This window comes from Manis javanica, chromosome 1, assembly GCF_040802235.1.
Source record: "Manis javanica isolate MJ-LG chromosome 1, MJ_LKY, whole genome shotgun sequence".
Lineage (NCBI taxonomy): Eukaryota > Metazoa > Chordata > Mammalia > Pholidota > Manidae > Manis > Manis javanica.
The window spans coordinates 166520913-166538728 of NC_133156.1; the positions used below are offsets into that span (position 1 = coordinate 166520913).

A 17816-nucleotide genomic window follows, 5' to 3' on the forward strand; every position below is an offset into this window, starting at 1 on the left:
ATAGAAGAAAAGGATTGTTGGCCCCATGTAAGTGACAGGCCATACCGCTAAGAAACAGAAGAAAGGCACTGGAAAAGAAACATGCTAGAAAAGATCAAACAAGCTCCTATGTGTCAAGTGGTATTTAAAACGCTATCTATATTCTCTCAATGGTGTACAAAGCAGAACTAAACATTTTTTAAAGAAGCTGAAATAGATAATCAGGGTTTAATTCACCTAACTGGAAACATTAAAGCTACAGTCATTCTGACTTATACACAGATGTACCTTGCTTACCAATGAAACAAATGTTATAACAGAAAAGCCTGTATCTTATCTTAAAAGCACAAGGGGCAAAATACTATTACCTTGTAGCCACTGGTCCAAAGCGTTATCAATAGTGCACTTCACAACAGGGAGGAATTCAGAGTTCATGAAGAGCCCTCGCTTAGGATGATTCTGCAGCCGCTCCTGATGGCTTCTGGAGCTGAAAAACTCTAACACCAACTTTATCTGCCAAAGTTCAGATGTCTCAGACATTTCTCTTCTTCCTAACCTTCTTATAGCCTTGAAGAGAAAAAAGGAACAGCAATAATGGAGTGATGGTGTTCTATTCACTCTTCTCAGAGTTGTATACTAGACTATTTTCTAAACATGGCCCACTGATCATTAAAGGGCAGAGGGGATTCCACTCCATTTTGCTGCAGTCTACCCCACAGAGCAATCCTCCTCTGGGTACAGACACATGGCCCACTCTCCTCAATTGGGTCTCCACATGAACAGCTTTCAGGTGAAAGCAACACGGGCAAATAAGTTCATTCTTAGCTCAATGTCTCTGAAAAAAGAGACCCAGGGGGTCCATACCCAATCACTTTTGGGAAACCCACATGGGCACACTGACATGACCAGATCAGGTCAGGGTCCCAGGAGACAGAGGCAAAAACAGTACTACTGATTAAGACTGCTCTTGGGATCACTGGCAGTCACGAGGGCTGCAACCAAACAGGATATTCTTCCCTACACCTGCCCGTGACTGCGAGGGGTGAAGGTTCTGAGTGTAAAAAGATAATACACTGTCAGTTAGCAACTGAAAACTCATCACTCGACTGCTGCAAAGAGGCACTGTGGGAAAGAGGGCCAAAATGAACATCATATATTCATACTTTCTAATAAAAAAGTGAATACCAGACAGTAATGGCATTCTTGGCCTACCTGGTTACACTTGAACTTTTTTTTAAGAATGTTATTTAACACAATATGACTTTCAGGATTTGGGGAATTATATTCCTTGTATAAACATATTTGCCTGCTCAGCTTTTCAGTAGAGATTATTTTGCCATTAGGGATTTTTTCCTTTAGCTTTACACACTGAATCCCAAATGGTTCTGTGTGAACTCATTATATCATATTTACTTGAAGATCTATTTAAGACTATAGACTCTAAACCTCATTTCAGAAATTCTGATTCAGTAGATATGGAATGGGATTTGAGGATTTGTATATTTAAGAAAAATTTTAGCCAAGTTTGAATACTATCAGCTTAGCTTGACTGCAATTTTGGGTCTGAAAGATACGATACTATTAAAAAGCCACAAATAAACTAAAATGAATAAATTGTTCTTATCCTTTAGAAAAGCTATGAAGCATTATTCTCTGCATTATCCTATTTGGGCTCTTTTAAAACAACAATAACACAAAAGAATTTAAAAGTGGACTCTGATCCCTAAATCACTACATACTGATACTACGACCTTTCACAAGCCTAATCACGTAGGTATGATCACATTACTGCCATCACGAAGGCACTGTCTGTTCACTTACTGCTCATCTGCATAGTATTTTCCATGGAGAGGCTTTGTCAGGAGGGAAGCAGGAAACACTAGGATGGTAAGGGAGAAATGGAGGGCATGTTCTCTTCCTCTCTTTGCCAGGGGACATGTAAAACAGATGAGAACAGGAACCCTTAATGTAAGACAGCCCAGCAAGGGGCACTCCTATCATCATAAACTGAAAGCTTTTTTGATATTTAAGAGCTTTCAACTTTGATAGGGCTTCCTTTTTTGAATTTGTAAAGTTAAATGAAAAACCAGAGAACTTTACCTATTGCATTGTTATTTGAAATATAGGATAAATCTCATCATAGTTGGAATAGGTGTTTTGAACCATACCTGATCCATTGCTATGTATGCAGACAACATCTCTGGGGTCTCCTGAGTAACACATTCATAGAGTACTGAAGAAAATAGATCCAGAATTTCCTGTTTCTGTGGAAAATCAGAAAATGTTAATACCACATCAATGTATATTCCAAAATCAATTCAAGAAATAATTTATTATATGGCAACTACTATGACTCATTCTTTAGTTCTGCAGTGAATGATATAAAAGAATACACAGCTATTCCTTTACAAATCATAGTACATGGAACACTAAACATCAATGAAATGCACCCAAAGTTAAGTCCCACAGGACAGTTAAGGATACAAGTGCTATGGAGGAGAGGAGTGGGTAAGCTGGGATAAAATGAGCAGAGAGGACCCTACAGAGAGAGGCCTAGCCCAGCAAGAGCAGGAAAGAGAACCCAGCATCCAGAGATGCAGCAGAAACACTGAGCAGAACAAATACGGGGGAGACAGTACAGCCAAGACCAGCTGGGGTTAAGGGTAGGCATGAGCCTTTCATCCAAGATCTGAGGCCCTGAGTGCATGCCCAGCCCTTCCTTACAAGATGCGTGATCTTGGGTATGTAACATCACTGAACAGCAGTTTCCTCCTGTGTAAACCCAGAATGATAAAGCACCTACCCTCAGGGTCAGAACTACATGAGAAAATGACAAAATACTGAGCAGTGTCTGATACATAGTAAAGATTCAGTAAATAAGAGAGGGAAAGGCTATTTCACTTACCCCTCAAAACAACCATAATCCCACTTTTAGAAATGAGGAAACTATGTCTTAGGTTGAAAATTGTACCAAAGGCCATACACACTTGTAGGCAACAGACCATCATCTAATCCCTACACCAATCTCTGCTGTCTGCAATGACAGATTAACATCAAACATCTGCTGGGAACCCTCTAAATTCTGAAGAGAACACAGTTTTATGAGCAACAGAAAGAAGGGCTATAAAACACAGAGGAAACAAAATTAATAAACTTAAAGAACAAGAGAAGGGTAGTAGGCACTGAAAACATAAATCAGTATAAAAATGGGCATAAAGTATCACCTAACAAAACTAAGGTCTTAGACATTTTAAGTTGTTTCTTCTAATTAAAGGGGAACTACTGAATTTAATAGTTACACTATGGAAAACCTATTTTTGCCAAGCAAAAATCATCCAATGTCCCTAAGGCGGTGTCATCAATCTCAAAGATAGATATGGCTATTGCAGATATTTTTGGTAGAATATATATTCCACAGAGAGAAACAATAACAAATTCTAGTCTTTGACCTGAGCAAACCATATAATGTGAACATACCTGACCCATGTTCACAGTGGGTTTGCAGAAATACTCAGCAAATGACAGAAGTGCTGGATCAGAAGTGAATGCTGAAATCGTTTCAGGCTAGGAAATAAACAACAAATGTAAGTGAAATAATAAAGATAATTTTCGTTACTGCTCAAATTGTAATATATGTAAATTTACCTCTTTTTTACACAATGTTCCCATAAAACCCAAGGCTGTACAAACTTGCCAGAGCTTCATCGACCTGTTCTGCTAAGAACTCACAAGAAGCTTTGTGCACAAGCTAGTATGAGCTACTGATTCATCAAATGGTCAGTAATAAACAGTTCTTTCTTACACAACTCACCTCAAAAAGGCTCTCCCTCTCCTTCACTGACCAACTGAAAAACCCACTAAAAACTAGAATTATTTCTGAAAAGATGGGGAAAAATATTGCTTAAATAACCCACTCGCAAAAAGACAAATCCTATGTGGTCCCACTTATATGAGATATCTAGGAGTTAGAATCATGGAGACAGAAAGTACAGTGGTGGCCATCTGGGGCTCAGGGGGAAAAGGAATGGGGAATTATCTAGTAGGGACAGATAGAGAGTTCTGGAGATGGATGGTGGTGATGGCTGCACAACAGTATGAATGTACTTAATGCCACTGAGCTGTACACTTAAACAGAGTTAGAAGAGCAAACTTTGTTAGGTGTATTTTACCACAATAAAAAAAAGTGGAAAGAGAGAATATCACTGAAGGTTCAAGACCAAAAGTGGAATATGAAGGTATTACCATTTTCCATTAAGGTTTTTAAACCATATTTTACTCCTCAACTCCCAGCAATTAGCAAATTGAGATGTCTTTGAATTTTATGTAATTTCCCCATTCAAACTCTAGTACAAACTTTATTTTCTTTACAAACTGGATTAGGGTCTTTGAGATGGGCTCTAATTTGTTTAAGAAGGAATAGTGCTAATTTAAGTTTAAGCTCATCCAAAAATCCTTCAAAAGTATTTCATCAACAACCTATCAAACACTGCCAAACAAAATTCACTGATGTCAACTACATCTATTTAAACCCTGGGAACTATTATAAAGGCTCGGTCATAAGGAACTGACCTAAAATAAAATGTAAGTTGAACAAAAATAAACTGCTGTCTCCTTACTTGTAAGAACAAAGAATGCTAACTCAAGACTTCTGGCTACCACATAGCCAGTCCATCTGCCATGTTTTTGCTCTATGTAACTATCCTTCTAGGATCCTAACTACTTTAGATGGCTCCTTGATGTATCTTCAGCAGGAACAAATCTGTTCATGACTTCTGCAAACTGGAGTTAAATACAGAAATTTTAATGGTAGATTATGGAACACATTTCTAGTGTCAAAAACTTAATTTGAGTTCTAGAATATAGAACAAAATAGGTGTGAAATTGTTTCGTACACTCTTTTAACTATTTATTCATTCCAAATACTACCATATTAGAGGTCAAGTACTATGAGAATAATAAAGCAAACTAATAAAGCCAAATCTGTCATCAATTTATTCTCACCAAGATCTGTGCAACAAATGGAAAGGTTTAAAGATGGAACTAGTTAATTATTACCTTGCAAAAATCTTTTTCTATTTCTCCCATGAATTAAGCAAATTGACAGATTTGAGGATTAGTAAGTAAAATTTAAACAAAATATTTTTATAGTGTTAAGATATATTGACTGTCCTTGCCACTAAATGAAGATCATCCTCAGAGTCTTGGGAGATGGCTCACGTTTTATTATGGTTGCCACATAAAACAGCAAACAGACCCAAGGTCATTCCATCTTTATAATTTGCAGTGATGAGGGGGAGCAGATCCACCTAAGGATGAGCCATGCTTTGGGTGGGACTAGTGGGATGTGGAATTATTCTCTTTCATGCTTCAGTTTTTACCAGTCATACTACCTTGAAAGCCCGAGCTTCAGAGTTCCTATTGGCAACAGTCTGGGCCAACAAACTTTGCCATCCCATTGGATCTTCCTTGTAGGAAAGCTGACCTGCTCTGAGCTTGACATATAAAACTCCATCCTTGGAAAGGATTGATCTGAAAGAAAACAAGAATGAATTTTATGAGTTATTACTGGCAGTTCTTGGCTGGAAATGTCATGTTCCCAATAGCATGTTCACAGGAGATGAAGTCCATCATTTCCTAATAAGGTTTGTGATTATGTATATAATTTCTTTATAATTTATACCTTCCCATATACTTCTATTCACTGTGTCCAAAAATTAATCAGTCTCTAGAAAAAAGCCAAAATAAAATTCTGCTTTTCTTTGGTGTCTAGATCATGGAACTTGCTAAATAAGAAGGCTTTCTCACTGTCTGCTCAATCGTGAGCTTCAAAGGCAGTATTTTACCTAACACTGCTTCATATTCCCCATATTCCCTGGCATGATGCCCGGTACTAAATATGGAGATACTATTATCTCTTGATTGGTTTCTATCTTGTTAGACTTTATGGAAATTTAAGGATTGAATTTACACACTACCTAAGGTATAAAACTATTAACATTCTGTTCACTAAAGCAACTACTTCCATATGACTATTTCCACCCTAAAGTAATCTATCATAATCTTAATTTTATGAGTGCAATGTAATAAGAGAATGGTAAAGAGATGCAAAGGAGATATGGTCTGTCAAACATCAACTGGCAAAAATTCCTTTTGTGGACATACACATCAGCCTTATTTTCTAAAACTAAATCTTTCATTATTATTCCAACAGGCAATTCTACTACTGTCTCAACTTACGTCACTTCAAGTTTCTCAAAGAAAAATTATAAATACTTATGGCTTATTTTCTACATTAAAACTTTCATTTTCTAAAACAGACTCTGTTTCAAAGATATAGACCAATTTATTCAATATACACTCTATACATTGTCCTGGATGAGATCAAAGGGTGAAGAACACCATTCTAAATAATAATCTATAGTTTATACTTTGCCATATACTTCTATTCTCTTCACAGAAACATCTGAGAAATTCATTATACTTACTTCAAGTGTTGTGTTCCCTTGCTTAAATCTATGAGCAGTTCCCAGTATCGTGGGCCTTTAACTTTAATCTGCCAAGATAAATGCAAACAGTCAATCCTACATGAAAAAGTGATAATCTGTTCAGATGAAACCCATGTACCTCAGAGGAAGTAAGAATAACTGGGCTGGAAAGAGACAGCTCCATCTCCAGACAAGAATGCATGCACATCATGTTTGGAGGCTATCTAAACCTGTCAGTAAAGACCTCCCCTAATCCTCATGTGAGTTCCCTCTGGGGCTGCTTTCCTATTTCCTGCAAAACACTGAGAAAGCAGAGGCTTTTGTTTAGCTACCTTTAATGCTATAGCATCTTTACTGCTATACTGCTCTGGTGAATTTAGTCCTTGGATATCACCCTAAATCATATCCAACTCACCTGTTTTAAAAGGTGGAGCTCTGGAAGGAGGGTAGGCGCCATCAATTCTTCCTTGGTTTGTTCATACCACTGAGTGCCCTTTCAAAGGTGAAAGAATAGCCACAGTCACCAGGCAGGTACAGGAAGCTATGAAGAAGCCTCTCCATCTCTCCTTCCTCACAGATGATCAAATGGCATAGAATCCTCTGTGATATTCACGTCTTTTAGCGCTAAACTCTACAACCCTTCACAGGGACTGCATCACCTTCTACCACTTGCACTTTATGTGCAGGCCGGAGGCCCCTGGGATTTTGCACATGTCATCTTCTCTGCTGGGAACATGTCCCACTCAGCTGGCAAATCTCAGCCAAACACTGTGCCTGCCATGATGGCCTCTTCAACCCCCACAGCTAGAGAAGAGCACTTCTTCTCTCCTCCCGCTGCATCCACACATGCCTTTAATTATTATACTCCACCCTTAATGCATCAGTGCCTGGATCTCCAATGGGCAGGAGTTCCTTAAGGACCATGAGAATATAATCTCATTTTTGTACCTGAGAGATTAGCAGTTTTCATATACAGAAGGTACTTAATAGTTTTCTAAATGAAGGAAACATACATGACTTGTAACCTATCTGTACATAAATCAAAGCTCTCTCAGATCTTGGGCTTTAAAGCACTCTGCTAACAAATCTAATGATTCGTTCTTTAGAACACTACCATCAGGATATAAAGTTAACAGGGATGTTTTCAAACCTCAAGCTCTAAGGACTAAAAAGCAGCTCATAAGCTCTAAAATATTACACTCATAGATTATAAATGAACCTGAATGGCCTGGCAGGATGTAAAGAATTTTGGAAGTTTCCATTCTTATGAGTATTGAACTCATTACTTCCACCTCTTAAAGAACAACATTTAAAAATATTTTGACCTGCAAAGATAGATGCGTGACAGTAAAATTACAAATAAATGACAGAGGCCAAGAGTTACCTTATAGGTAACTTCCAGGAGGGCATAGCAGGGTGTGTTTGTATCCACATCCACAGGCACTAAGAGCCTTGGTTCTGCAGCCAGCACATACAGGTGCCGCAGAGCCTGGAGATGATACCTGTTGACAGAAAACACAGAGGAGGTCATGCACAGGTGCTGACAGTGTGAGCCCTACAATTTGTTGTCGTCTACAAGCCGAGCTGGGACAGAAGCTAGAGTTGCTATCTTCCCATGATAGCATACTAAAGATGATGATGAAATTTAATTCAAAAGTAATGGAATAAGGGGGGAAAAGGGGCATTATGATTAGCACACATAATGGGGGGGGGCATGGGGAAGGCAGTACAACACAGAGAAGACAAGTAGTGACTCTATAGCATCTTACTATACTGATGGACAGTGACTGTAATGGGGTATGCGGTGGGGACTTGATAATGGGGGGAGTCAAGCAACCATGTGTTGCTCATGTAATTGTACATTAATGACACACATACAAAAAATAAAGCTCTGCCCAGTACTCTGGGCAATACACACACACACAAAAAAAAAAAAGTAATGGAGAAATTCTCTTTTAAAAATTACACACATGATCCTTGACCCAAGAATTCTTTACTTGAGTTTTCAGTTGAGAGGTTTTATAGAGAAGCAAAAATTATCTTAACATGAAAATATTTAGTAATAAATTGATCACATTAAAAATCAGTTCTCAAATATCCTTTTCTGCCCAACATAGGTATCTCTTCTCATCCTCTATGGGATTTACTTTTGGTGGTTTCTTTTCTTTTCTTTTCTTTTCTTAAGGGTTGGTAGGGAAGAGAGGGGAACAAAGAGTGCCAGGTTTCTTCATATAGCAAAGCTCTTCTACATGTACATACCAGTACACACACACCCAGAATATGGGGCACCAGAAATTACAAGGCAAGATATGAAAATATTTTTCTTACTGTATGTGTGCTCTACTGAGTTTTCAGCTTTTTTAAAGCTTTAAAACTTATACTTCAGAACAAAAAAAGTTCTTATATTTTAAGATCCCAAAAAGGATAAAATGAGACAATTTTTTTTTTAACTTTAGTTATAGCAATAGCCTCTCTCTTCCCATCCAAATTTACCCATTCTTATAAATCTGTTAAAATAAAATCAATCAAGGCCAAAAAAAATACAATACTTACCAGTTACATAAAGGTTCTTGGTGCTTTCTTATCACCAAATTACTTTGTTTAAAATAGCTAAGCCAACTTATACACTGACCAGCAATATGCAGAGAGTGGTTGTTCACTGTACACTAACCAATTACTGGCTTTCTCAACTCAAAAAATCTTTCCTAAATCAACAAAAGACCACATGTTGGAACTGTATTAACAAGAATATTCTTATGCTCTACCTATTACCAGTCTGGACTCCAGACCAGGCTACCTTTGTAAAACAACTATCTTTCTTTTACTATCATTACTATTTTAAACTAATTACCCTGTAGTTTAAAATGATGTGTTAATTCCTATGAGTGCTCCATCTCTGGATCCCTCCCTGGGCAGATTACTTGAGCACACTGGTCATCTAAAACATCACTGAGATACAAGGAGCTTCTTTCCTTCCTCCAAATGTGCTACAGGCTGGCTCTGCCTGCAACTTCTAGGCAAACTGAAGGGCTGTTGGTTCTTTGTGCTCTAAAATTCAGAGCTTGTGTATGATCAGACTGCCTCCACATGTTGCAGGTTCTACCGCTCACTGCCACTTCTTAATTGTCTCTGACTTTTGCTGCATTTTGCTTTTCTTATCCCTTCTATGTCATATAAAACTTGATGGCATTCATGTAAGAAAGGCAAAAAGGGAATTCACATAGGCATTGTCATTAATTCAGACATCTCTCTCTTGGAAAACAATTATAACAAAAAACATATCTTCAGCTTCTCTTAACTACTATCCCTTTCTCGATTAATTTTTCTCTAAAGATAACCTTGTTTGGCCTATTTCTGCATTTAGAGTAGTTCCACTGATTGGAGAACAGATGAAAATCTTAAAAAATTTAGCCAGGAAGATAACTAAGTTCAAAAACAAAAATAGAGCCAATTTGGAAATGAGTCCATGGAACCAAAACACAATCAAATCATCCCCTTAGAGAACTTAAGGAAGACCACGCTGAGGACAGAATCACGGGACTCACCGGTTGTCAGTGCTATGAGCTGGGAAGTGCGGGTAAAGGGCACAGAGGAGGGCGGCAATGGAAGAGTTTGATGTACTCAAAGAGTACCTGCAAACCGAATTGAGGAGGACAGACGTTATTAATTGTACAGGGCAAACTTCCAAAGCACTCTTGAGAATCGGGGTATTGGAGTATCAGCATACCGATGAAATAACTCTGATAAATACAAGTGTGTGGATGCTGGGACATTTCAATTTTCAGTTAGTCCTTAAGCCATTTCAAGGCTATTTACTATTTAAAGCAGAAGCAACACCCCACAAATGTTAAATATTTCAAAAGTTTTAACCTAAAATAGAATGGTAGCAAGGACCATGAATGCAACCCTAGAGATTATAGTGAAAAAGTAAACCACCTTCTTCTCCAGTTTTATATATATATCTATTTTTAGAATTATGAACCTTACTTTTAAAAATACAGGGTTTTTTACTCGACACCTCAAACATTTTTTTCCATTTCTCTAAAGCATGAGCATTTCCTTAGAATGTCAGCGTAAATGGACAAGGCAAAAGTTATCATTAAAAAGTCATGATGAATGAACACCTATCCCTTTGAAATACAAGTATCATTTTTTTATCAATAAGATAAATTTATTTTATAAAGGCTATATACTCCTAGTAAAGTAAAATCTTTTGAAATTTTCCTTATATTATTTTACTGTTACTCAAATTCAGCAAGGCAAGCAGGCAGATTAATCTAAAGTTCTAGAATTTTTCTTACAAATATTTTGAAATAAAGATGGTATAGAAAGCACATAAAACTACTGTTGTAGTTATTCAATAAGCATATATATTACACATACACAAATTTTTTAATCATTTTTTAATACTTAGGGTATCAAGTAAGAACTTAGCATTTATCATGCACATACATATTTAATGACTTAGGAAGAATAGATTTCAAAATTTAAGTAAGGAAATACATCTCTTTTGACATGTGCATAGAATAGGCTATTTCTCTTTACTATTCTGATAAAACCAAAATCCAAAGATAGATGTTAGGATATTTATGTTGAAAATTTTGACATTAACATAAGGGTGTAGCTATGCTATGAAATGTGAATGAGAGTACAGAGAAAAGCAGCAGTGGAGTGGGAGAAATCTACTGGATATGAAAGAAGAGCAAGTAGGGTCATATAATGTGGAATGACGAAAGATGAAATTATAAGAGAATAAAATAAATGCAAGTGCTTACTTTGAGAGTAAAAAACTTCAAAATTATAAAGTAAGAATTTTCATAGCAATACTTCTTTAACCATTCTTAATTATAAACAATTAAACAAAGAACAATTCTACAAAACCTGTTAAAATGGAATGCATGCCTTTCGGGTAATCTTTACTTTTTATACTTCTGGAAAGCTGATTTCTAGCATTTAATTAATTTATAAGAAGAGGGGGAAATAAAGCTACATGATTTGTAGAAATCCCATCAGTTGACCCAGGTCACATACACCAGAGCTAAATAAATGAAGGGATTTACCATATTAACAGACTGGAAGACTCAATATTGTAACATTCTCAATTCCTCCCAAAATGTCGATGCAATCTGATCAATATTTTATCATGTTATTTACTGTGGAAAAATCACAAATGAATGCCAATACTTTTATGAAAATGTAAAAAGCCAAGACCATAAAATTAAGAAGACACACAAGGCTGATGGGTATGTAATACTACTTTGGAGCACTGATGGAATTACCTACTGAAATTGAGCATACATAAATACCCTATGACAAGCTCTATGTACAACAAAATGTTTTAACAGTATTATCTGGAATAGCCTCAAACTAGAAACAACAAACATATCCATCAATACCACAGTAGATCAATAACTGTGATATAATCATTCAATAGCACTAAAACAGGAATAAATTGCTACATGCAACTCTGATGAATCTGACAAACATAATGTTAAGCCAAAGAGTAAGGTACCAACAGATACACTGTATATGACTCCATTTGAATTAAAAAAAAAAAAAAAAAAAAACAGGCAAAAACCAGTGTAAGGAGTTAGAAGACTCAACAGTGTGTCTTTGGGTAGTAGTAGTAGTGCTCGCAGGGGCACAGCAGGGGTGGAAGCAGGCACTGTTAGTTATATTTTGATCTACATGGTACCAAAGAGCATATCAGAGTATAGATAGTTCATGGAGCCATACTCCTATTACTTGTACACTTTTCTGTTTGTGTATTTTTATTCAGTACAGATCTTTAAAACCCAGTAAGTCTTACAGAGGATGAGGTGATCAGGAACGACAGATGCAGGAAAGAGCAAGAAAACTGAAAACTAAGATCTCAGAGGATTTGATGATGAATAGTGTTTGTGTCCTTTAGAAAGCAGTGTAGCAGAAGGGTTAAACAATGGGGAACAAGAGGTGGTACACTGAAGACCTGAGTACAGAGAAGTGCAGACAGGATGGTAACTCTACTAAGTACGACATAAACTGATGGTTAAACTATCTAAAAACCCTTTTAGAAGTGAACTAATGCCTCTGGATAAGCTAACAGCTGGTTGTAACTGGAAACTTTCACTTATCTTCAAAATAAAATAAGTCACTCTTATCTTGCTGCTGAAATCTCCCCACTGAGGAAAAATATGTATATTCATTTACCTTCCTCCTCCCAAAAACAGAAGTCCAAGGGCCATGTGATGGGCTAAGTGGAAACCATAATTCATTTCACCACCTGTTTTCATGTGCAAGAAACGACAAAGCTGCAACACCTTCAGGTTCCCCGAGCCCGCCATCACCATGGCCAGAGCCAGCAGGACCACACTCAGGCAAGTTTCCAGGTTGTAAGGACCCGTCTGGAAATGGGAAAAGATGACATTCTACAACTGCTGTGTTACATTTCTTTATATCAAAACTAAATATTGGCCATCACTAGACTACAAATGTTTCAAACTTTATAAATCTGTAAAAACATTATTATTTTCTCTGGTTATGAAATTAAATTCAATGCCATAAATTCAGAAAATAAAGTATCAAAAAGGAAATATTCACTTGGAAAACTAACACCCAAAGAGAACTGTAATAAGCATTGTGGCTTTCTTTTTCTCCAAATCTTTTCCTGTATCTGTTTTCAAATGAAACTGAGATACACATATTTTCACCTTCTTAATCTATTATAAGCAATCTTCACTCAAAAAATTCTTGTAGAACATTTGATAGCTTGATATATTTTGACAGCTCCATTGTGTAACAGTCAACAGATATACCACTAACAAATTTATTTAACTACTTTTATTAGACTTTTTAATGTTTCCTCATAAATTTTCTCATATTATAAATAATGTTGCATAAATTTTACCAGGAAATAAAACCTTGCAGTATTCCTGTCATCAGAGCAGCAACACCTCAAGACCAAATGCATTTTCATTAAGTACTAATATTTTTTTTAGAAAAGCAATTACCAATATTCGGTACTGAAACAGAATGGCATAGATATAACAATTCATGAAGGATATGGCTTTTCTTATTTATTCTCTTGTTGTAAGAATTAGAAATCTGTGCATCCTTTAAGAGTAACCATATTCTCACATAATTAGTATCCCAGAAGAAAAATACAAAGATGAGCCAAAACTTCAAATCTCCCATACTAAATTCAAACAAACTGCAGAGATATCTGACAACACAAAGTAACCGAATGATCAGTGAACTTTCTTTGAATTTAATTCTATGCCCAAAGAGAATCGTCATAAAAAGACTTACTACAGAAGCATTAGGAGCAGACAAATAAGTCATGAAATCTTTTGCAAATTTATGCTGGAAAAACAAAAGAAAAAATTAAAAGTTAAAAGAAGATTATTAAGGCTTTGTTAAAAAAGAAAACTGAACAGAGTAAATTAAGATACTGCTTACCAAACAGTTAAATGCTGATAAGTTTTCCGAGCCAGCAAATCTAAAACCCAGAGACAAACAGGCTCCTGCAATTATGTAAACATGTGCTTGCCTGGAAACAGATTATAAGAAATTTAATACTGTAGTTATTTTGCTTTTTTCATTATTACTATTATCTTGGGGTAAAAATAAAAAATACTCCTGGTCTCTAAATAAGTTTATATTCTTCTGGGAACACTCAATTGTGCCTCTACTCAGATTTCTGAGCAGTTTTCTACTACAGAAGCACCATATGTAGACAAAATGTGCCTCTTGCCTGCACGTTTCATATTCAGCAAAAGAAGGTAATTTTTTAAAAACACTGCCAATTTTTAATGGAAAGGATAAAACAGGTTATAAAACAAAAAAATATGTACAAGTTAAGTTTCCAATAACATTTTTTTAAAGTGACAGCTCTACACTTCAGAGACATAAACAAAAAATCAACTTTGTGAACACCTGATAAACAATGAATGGTTAGAAACATGGAGGATTCAGAATTACTCAAATCAAGGATAGTGTTGCCCCTACACATTATATTCCTGTTTATTTATCTGACAAATGCTATAATAGCTTGTTTACATTACACACTTCATGACTTACGACAAAGTTTCCAAGTTCAAATCCTCTGAGCAAGGCAATTCAATTTCACTGAGAGAGATACTATTTTCTCTTATAATCTGTCAAGACAGAAAGCAAGAATACTTGGACATTAATATTCTAGTTACAAATATTTAATGATTGGAAAAATAACATATTGCTTATAGTGGCCATATTTATGTAAAATGTTTTACCAAATCATTTCATTCGAAAGCCTGTATTTCAATCACATTGAAGGCAATCCTATTTCATATCTAAAATGGGCCAAATAAGAATAAATGAATAGGACTGAATGAATATAAACTGAAGGGCTTACGTATATTCTGAATCCTAGCAGAGTAGTAGTATTTCATACCAGTGAACTGAAATACAAAGACGGTAACTACAGAGCAGAGTTGGGGCAGATGTGTGGGAAAGCAGGGGGGAAAGAGGAAAGAAGCAATTGGGAAGAACTCTAACCAGACACATAATTCTTATTCTTGGGAAGTTTCTAATATTAAGCCTACCAGAAGCGAGGTTAGACACTACATTAATTATCCAAGCCAAACCACACTGTCAATATGTTAATCTGTAATTACTGTTTAGAAACATACCCCTTTCCTTTTAGTACAGTGAACAAAAACTTATCAAAAAACATACACAGAATATCTAGCTTTAACAACCAAGAACAGACTTGATCCTCTTTCCTTAAAAATTACAAATATATAGAAAAAGCTACGTATTTTCTAAATATATTGAATGCAAGTACAAGTACAGAAGTAGTACTCTGAAGATTTATTCTGATTCTTTTCAGAAGTCTGCTCAGGAGAAAAACATTTCAGAATGCTTTCTATAATAAGCCAATAAACACTGAAATGTCACTTAATGATACAACCTCCTTACGTACTAAATATCACCAAATTAAAAAAACTGAAATACCTTTTCTCTTTGGTAACCTCAATGAGGCAAACAATTACGTTGCCTTTGTAATACAAGCTGATAACTACTTCCATCTTCCTTTCTCTCCAGTCTTTATTTTTAATTTTGAATGTTATTTACTCAGAAATTGAGTGGCATTCTGAAAAAGTGATGTAACTTCAAAGTGAGTAATTTATACATGGACAACCTGATTTAACATCCATGCAAATCAAAGTGTTCAGCTGTAACATACAGGAGTGGAATAGTGCTATTTTGACAGCAGGCATTTATAAGCTCCTTTGGTCTTCTAAAGATATGTACCCTGAGCTTGACAGCCTACATTTGAATCCCAGCAGGGCCACACACTATCTCTATAACCACAGGCAAATTTCTTGACTGCTCTGGGCTTCATCTGTAAAATGAGCAAATAAAAGTTCCTACCTTCTAGGTTTCCATGAGAATTACAGGACTTAATCAACTCAAAGTTCTTAAAATTAGTGCCTGGCACATAGTAAGTCCTTTATAAGTTTTAGCTGCTATCATCATCATATTATTGTTGATCTGTGTACCACCCCTAGCATAATGCCACAGTTAATCATAAACCATTTAAAAACATCACTAAGAACTAGAGCTGTAAATATCTGTTGAGGGGGGATGCTCTTTTCAAACCAGTCCTTGTCATCTTCTCTATAGTCTCCTAAAGTTGAAAAAAAAAAGTACACACACACATGGGGTGGGGTGGGGGGAAAAGTCAAAAAGAAGACTATAATCCCTAGGAGCAAGCTGAGGCACACAGGAAATGGACAAGAAAAGACCACCCATACACTGGGCACAGCACTTGAGCAACTTGCAGCCCTTCACTGCATAAAAGAACAACTATGGTTGTAGAGAAAGGATTTTAATAAGGAAAAAGTGCCAAGAAGGTGTTAGTTGTTGTTACTGCACACATGCCTTAAGTTCAAACAAACAAACTTACAAAGTGAACTTTTTAGTCCCCCTTTTGTTACTAGGTCATTCCTGCAAGGGGCCCTGCTGCAGAATCAATGAAATGAGTGGGAGAAAAGTGGACAGTGACAGGAAATAGCAGTGAATAGAACTGTGCACCTGTTACATGTCCTACTGGGACTCCCTGAGGTAATGAAGAGCAAATTTAAACTACTGAGTCTGAAGTAAAAGAAATGGAGGAAAGATAACATTCTATTAAAAAGCCAAAGACCACATTTCCACAAAGGTAAAAGAGAACTCCCTGACATAAACTCTCACTTTCCACTTTGGAATAGTTACTTGTATCCATGTTTAATCTAAGTCTATAAACTAAACCTGGTTTCCTGAGGGCAGTCAGCCTACATGCGTAATGCACTGTTCACTGTAGCAAGTTTATTTAGCACAGTGTCTGGCATGTGTAGATGTGTGAATGAAGGAATGTTAACATAAGCAGAATGTCACCCTACAATATGCACTTTAAAGGGTACTTTCAAAAGGAACTGACATCTTTGAAATCCAAATGGACTGTAAGTTAAAATTCTGATGACAAATGGCTGAGTCAATTAAAACTCTTCCTTATCTGTTTCATATCAGTGATTAACAAACTGGAGGAATTAAACAAATAAAAATGTATCTAGGAGTACTACTTCAGGTAATGGATGAATCATTCCTATCAGACTGACCCTCTTGTAGAATGTAAGTATAAACTCTAGGAAAAATATAAAAACCAATTCCATGGCAGGGGTCAGCAAAGTTTTTCTAAAAGAGCCAGAACATAATCATTCTAGGGATGCAGCCATGTAGTCTCCAAAGCTACTACTGATCTTTGCTGTTCTAACACAATAGCAGCTGGTGACAATAAGTAAATGAATGGCTGCGGCTAGTTTCACTGTTACCCCTCTTATTAGCTGGGTCACTTTGGACCAGTCTGTCATCTTTCCATGTTAATTGTTCCAATGAAACTTTAAAACATAGGTAGGCCGTAGTTCCTTAATCCCTGATCTCAAGGCACTAGAGATCACACAAAAGCAAACTATTTCCAGAAAGGAGATGAAACTTGGAAGACAGGAACTCCACTGGGTAAGTTTCCTTTTTCATGGCTTCTGCCCTAAGAGTAGGTTCTAGCCTGTGCCATAAAATGTAGCTACAACTCCAAGTAAAAACCTATAGTCTTTCTGACTTAACCAGAATACAACACTTAGGAAACCACAGCCACTAGAAGCTAAAGATGGAAGAGTAAAGAAGAGAACTCCCGAGGGAGTCCCAAATTCTGTGTATAAATTCCTTGCAAATATCTGCCTAACTTATGAACCATGGGGACTCCAACACCCATATGAGAACTGAACTCAAATCAGAGTTACACCCAGGAGACAAGGTTTGATATTTAATTCCAACTAAATCTAATTCCTACTTTAA

The 17816-nt window shown here is 36.4% G+C and overlaps 1 protein-coding gene across 9 annotated transcripts in view; it reads right to left on the minus strand.

Moving 5' to 3' along the window:
* The window catches only part of ANAPC1 (anaphase promoting complex subunit 1), a 114350-nt gene that overhangs the window by 8266 nt on the left and 88268 nt on the right, over positions 1 to 17816 (minus strand). For 8 of the 9 annotated variants that reach the window (XM_073240878.1, XM_073240857.1, XM_073240879.1 and 5 more), the window contains 12 exons: positions 14523 to 14599; positions 13902 to 13992; positions 13752 to 13805; positions 12654 to 12847; positions 10010 to 10096; positions 7849 to 7966; positions 6880 to 6957; positions 6465 to 6532; positions 5370 to 5508; positions 3457 to 3543; positions 2148 to 2243; positions 348 to 546 (listed from right to left, as the gene is read on the minus strand). In XM_073240878.1, the coding sequence (XP_073096979.1) occupies positions 348 to 546; positions 2148 to 2243; positions 3457 to 3543; positions 5370 to 5508; positions 6465 to 6532; positions 6880 to 6957; positions 7849 to 7966; positions 10010 to 10096; positions 12654 to 12847; positions 13752 to 13805; positions 13902 to 13992; positions 14523 to 14599 (1288 nt within the window). Of the gene's footprint in view, positions 1 to 347; positions 547 to 1800; positions 1902 to 2147; positions 2244 to 3456; positions 3544 to 5369; positions 5509 to 6464; positions 6533 to 6879; positions 6958 to 7848; positions 7967 to 10009; positions 10097 to 12653; positions 12848 to 13751; positions 13806 to 13901; positions 13993 to 14522; positions 14600 to 17816 lie in introns of those variants that run through there. The other variant, XM_073240884.1, reaches the window with a different exon arrangement.